The 4,919-nt window shown below is 50.0% G+C and overlaps 1 protein-coding gene across 2 annotated transcripts in view; it reads left to right on the top strand.

Annotated features, from left to right (window-relative positions):
• The first annotated feature begins 80 nt into the window (after nucleotides 1–80).
• abhd12 (abhydrolase domain containing 12, lysophospholipase) overlaps nucleotides 81–4,919 on the top strand; it is a 182,851-nt gene continuing 178,012 nt past the window's right edge. Inside the window, exons 1-2 of one of the 2 annotated variants that reach the window (XM_070890049.1) lie at nucleotides 81–167; nucleotides 2,594–2,682. In XM_070890049.1, the coding sequence (XP_070746150.1) occupies nucleotides 2,646–2,682 (37 nt within the window). In that variant the 5' untranslated portion in view covers nucleotides 81–167; nucleotides 2,594–2,645. The remainder of the gene's footprint in view (nucleotides 168–2,593; nucleotides 2,683–4,919) is intronic. The other variant, XM_070890050.1, reaches the window with a different exon arrangement.

Here is a 4,919-nt window from a genome sequence, read left to right as displayed (position 1 = left end):
GCCCGCCAAAACCCACCAATTAGGGGCCGCGGCAGCCACTGCTTTGGACCAATCAGGACCAACGGGGCAGGCGAGCGCGAGCCGGCGGTGACGTCACTTCTCCCGGAGGTCGGCATCGCTGTAATATATAAACAGCGAACAATGTTTTCCCAGTGTTTGCAGAAGAGGTACATGCGGCTGTGTGATTTATTTTTTAAATATACAATGTATAATTAAATGCGCGTTGCGTCTCCCTCTCCAGATTCACGGGTTGTGTTTCTTTCCCCGCTGGCTCGAGCTGCTACCCTTTCAAACGGCCTGCCTGGCCGCGAGCCCAACCGGCGTGGCGCAGGAGTGCGCCTGCGCTCTGACCCCCCCCATCCCTCCTCCTGGGCCTGGGCAGTGGCAAGGAGCAAGGGGCAAGGGTCAGTGGTCTGGGGTGACCAGCACATCTGAGGGCAGAGGGGAGGGGTGTTGCATAACATGCCTACTTCTAATAAACTCAGAGAGTTGTTAACCTGTGGAATTCTCTACCACAGAGAGTTGTTGACGCCAGTTCCTTAGATATATTCAAGAAGGAGTTAGATGTGGCCTTGACGGCTAAAGGGATAAAGGGGTATGGAGAGAAAGCAGGAAAGGGGTACTGAGGTGAATGATCAGCCATGATCTTATTGAATGGTGGTGCAGGCTCGAAGGGCCGAATGGCCTACTCCTGCACCTATTTTCTATGTTTCTAACCAATGAGGTTGCCGTTGGCCCATATTTTGCTGGTGGGTAATGACAGCAAACTGTCAATGTTTACCATCATTTGCCTCTCTAAAACTGACCGCAACTTCAGGATTTAGCGCATGTGCATCTAAACGCCGAGAGAATGCAGAAAACAAGCCCAGGCAGCGGAAGAAGGGTGCGGCAAACCAGACTCCCCACCCATCCTTTCTTTCAACCACTGTCTGCCCCACTTGTGACAGAGACTGTAATTCCCGTATTGGACTGTACAGTCACCTGAGAACTCACTTTTAGTGGAAGCAAGTCTTCCTCGATTTTGAGGGACTGCCCATGATGATGATGATTTAAACGCGGAGATTCTGAAGTTGCGGTCAGTTATTTGCTGCTCTGTCACGAGCTGCGCTTTTTGAAACCCCCACCACCACTGCATAGCCGGCAATCAGTGGAACTGATGAAAACTTAACTTTTTCTGTGCTAATGTTGCTGATAAATGCCGCATTAAATGTTAAGCCTTGTTCGAAAACTCCAGTTAGACGTATAACAGTATATTGACTGCTAAGCAACCATTCTGGCCCTGAAAAACTCATTTTTATATTTGTGGAGTGTCAAATTTCTCCATTATGATAATTACAATTCATTAAAAAAATATAATTTAAAGTTTGTTCATGATATTTCAGCTTCTGCCTTATCACCATGTGAAAGTTCCAATCTTTATTTTGCTCTAACATTTTTTTTAAAGTGAGGATAAAAGCTGCTTTTTATTTCCTGGTTTGCTGTCTGCTTAGACAGCTTGATGGTACAGCTGCATCGCACTGGGAATTCTCTTCACAGCGCTTAATCAATTACACGTCGATAAACCTCAAGTTTTCGCCACAGAGATCGTGACCAGTTATATTTTGCAACCGCATTTTCGTTGTAAATTATTGGTCTGGTCCTTGGGCATTTCTGTAGATGGGAAAATTCAAGTCTTGCGCATTTCAGTGGTTAAAACTTACAACTTCCTAGATTCTAAATCAATATGGTTAACTTAAGATTAGATGATGACCTGTCGCCTTTTAAAGGGAAATGATGACATTATGGATAAATGTTTAGAATAAACCACTTCCCCCTTGTGTGTTTTTAACTAAATACTTGATGGTGAATCTTTGTGATCTTGTGAGGGAGAATGGGAGACTTTTTGACTTTGGCTATCATCGTCATAGGCAGTTCATCGAAATCGAGGAAGACTTGCTTCCACTCTAAAAGTGAGTTCTCAGGTGACTGTACAATCCAATATGGGAATTACATTCTCTGTCACAAGTGGGGCAGACAGTCGTTGAAGGAAAGGGTGGGATGGGGAGTCTGGTTTGCCGCACGCTCCTTCTGCTGCCTGCGCTTGGTTTCTGCATGCTCTCGGCGATGAGACTCGAGGTGCTCAGCGCCCTCCAGGTTGCTCTTCCTCCACTTTGGCCAGGGATTCCCAGGTGTCGGTGGGGATGTTGCACTTTATCAAGGAGGCTTTGAGGGTATCCTTGAAACGTTTCCTCTGCCCACCTGGGGCTCGCTTGCCGTGTAGGAGTTCCGAGCAGAGCGCTTGCTTTAGGAGTCTTGTGTCGGGCATGCAGACAATGTGGCCCGCCCAACGGAGCTGGTCGAGTGTGGTCAGTGCTTCGATGCTGGGGATGTTGGCCTGATTGAGAACACTGACATTGGTGCGTCTATCCTCCCAGGGGATTTGCAGGATCTTGCAGAGACATCGTTGGTGGTATTTCTCCAGCGATTTGAGGTGTCTGCTGTACATGGTCCACGACTCTGAGCCATTCATGAGGGCGGGTATCACTACAGCCCTGTAGACCATAAACTTGGTGCCAGATTTGAGGGCCTGATCCTGGAACACTCTCTTCCTCAGGCAACCGAAGACTGCGCTGGCACACTAGAGGCGGTATTGGACCTCGTCGTCGATGTCTGCCCTTGCTGATAGTAGGCTCCTGAGGTATGGTAAGTGCTCCATGTTGTCCGTGGATTTTGATGACCGGAGGCAGTGCTGTATGGCGGGGTCAGGTTGGTGGAGGACCTTTGTCCTACGGATGTTTAGTGTAAGGCCCATGCTTTCGTAAGCCTTGGTGAAGATGTTGACGATGGCTTGGAGTTCAGCCTTTGAATGTGCGCAGATACAAGCGTCGTCCGCGAACAGTAGTTCAATGACAGAGGATGGGATGGTTTTGGATCTAGCCTGGAGACGATGAAGGTTGAACAGGTTCCCACTGGTTCTATAGTTTAGTTCCATTCCAGCGGGGAGCTTGTTGAGTGTGAGATGGAGCATTGCAGCGAGGAAGATCGAGAAGAGGGATGGCGCGATGACGCAGCCCTGCTTGACCCCGGTCCAGACGTGGATTGGGTCTGTGGTGGATCCGTTGGTCAGGATCACGGCTTGCATGTCGTCATGGAGCAGGCGAAGGATGATGACAAACTTTTGGGGGCAGCCGAAACGGAGAAGGAAGCTCCATAGTCCCTCGCGGTTAATAGTGTCAAAGGCCTTTGTGAGGTCAAAGAAGGCCATGTACAAGGGTTAGTGCTGTTCCCTGCATTTCTCTTGCAGTTGTCGCGCCGTGAAGATCATGTCCGTTGTACCCTCAGCTACAGGAAGAAGACGGTTGAGGAGGATTCTAGTGATGATGTAGCATCAATATCAGACAAATTGGGTACAGCGCAGACAAGATGCAAGGTACATGCTTGCTGTGCTTTGCTGCGACCTCAGAAGTACCAGCATAAAGTATTTATTTCCCACATCAGCCATTTTTTGCTGTCTGGCTTCTCTGAGTGACATTAAACTCTCAGAAGTTCTGTGCTATGAACTCTCACCCATCAGGAACTGGTTGAGACAGCCAATGGAAAGAAACATCCATACTATGGGCCCAAGTTTCCAGAAGAAAAAAAACGGGCGCCCCTCCGAGCTGGGCGCCCGTTTATCGCGCCTAAAACGGCGCCTAAAAAAATCCTCAGTAGTCTCCACCGACTTACAGGTCCTGTGGCACTCGGCGCAGCCGGCACGAGCTGTGGGGGGGCGGAGCCAGGTCCTTGCGCTGAAAACAGTGCCGGGACCTCTGCACATGCGCGCTACAGTCGGCACGCAAGTGCAGTAGCTCCAGGCGCCGAACTGTGTGGGAGGGGCCCGAAGCACACAGCCCCTAGCCCTGGCCCAATGGCCTCACTGGGGCTGCGTGAATGAGGCTCCTCCCACGGCCAGCTCCTGCTCCCCGCCCGACCAGACCCGACACTCGCTCCCCCCGCCGACCAGACCCTACCCGACCCGACACCCGCTCCCCCCCCCCGCCCCGACCGAGACCCGAGACCCGCTCCCCCCCCCGCCCCGACCCGACACCCGCTCTCCCCCCCCCCCCCGCCCCGACAGAGACCCGACACCCGCTCCCCCCCGCCCCGACAGAGACCCGAGACCCGCTCTCCCCCTCCCCCCCCGCCCCGACCCGAGGCCCGCTCCCTCTCTCTCCCCTCCCTCTCTCTCCCTCCCTCCCCTCTCTCTCTCTCCCTCTCTCGCTCAGCAGCACGAACAGCTGCAGAATTCTCCCTGGCTGAAGCACTTACACACAGGTAGGAAGATGGTTTATTTAATCTTTTCTTGGCTTATAAATGTTTATTCAGGTTGGATTTATTTGTATAATATTTGTAGAAGTATAAATAAGGATTTATTGTCAAATTTAATGAGTTCCCTTCCCCCCCACCTCATTCTGGACGCCTAATTTGTAACCTGCGCCTGATTTTTTAATGTGTAGAACAGGTTTTTTCAGTTCTACAAAAATCTTCACTGGCGCCATTCTACTTTAGTTTGGAGTACATTTTCACTGTGGAAACTTTCAAATCAGGCGTCAGTGGCCGGACACGCCCCCTTTTGAAGAAAAAATTCTGTTCTAAACTAGAACTGTTCTACCTGACTAGAACTGCAGAAAAAAAAATGTGGAGAATTGCGATTTCTAAAATAGTCCGTTCTCCACCAGTTGCTCCTAAAAATCAGGCGCGAATCATGTGGAAACTTGGGCCCTATGATTCTAGTTGAGTCAGAAATTGAAGGATAGTGCGCTACTTGACTTCCATCCACTGCACTTTAATTTTGTTTAAATCATCTTAAATGTTGGAAATGGTGTTAATTTGTGCACAGCATTTCATATCATGGGAGCCTGAAGTTAGGGATTGAAGATGATTTTGCTGATGTCAACTTG

The sequence above is a fragment of the Pristiophorus japonicus genome, chromosome 9, assembly GCF_044704955.1.
Source record: "Pristiophorus japonicus isolate sPriJap1 chromosome 9, sPriJap1.hap1, whole genome shotgun sequence".
Lineage (NCBI taxonomy): Eukaryota > Metazoa > Chordata > Chondrichthyes > Pristiophoridae > Pristiophorus > Pristiophorus japonicus.
The sequence above is the reverse complement of the archived record's forward strand: the minus strand, read 5'-3'. Positions and strand labels throughout refer to the sequence as shown.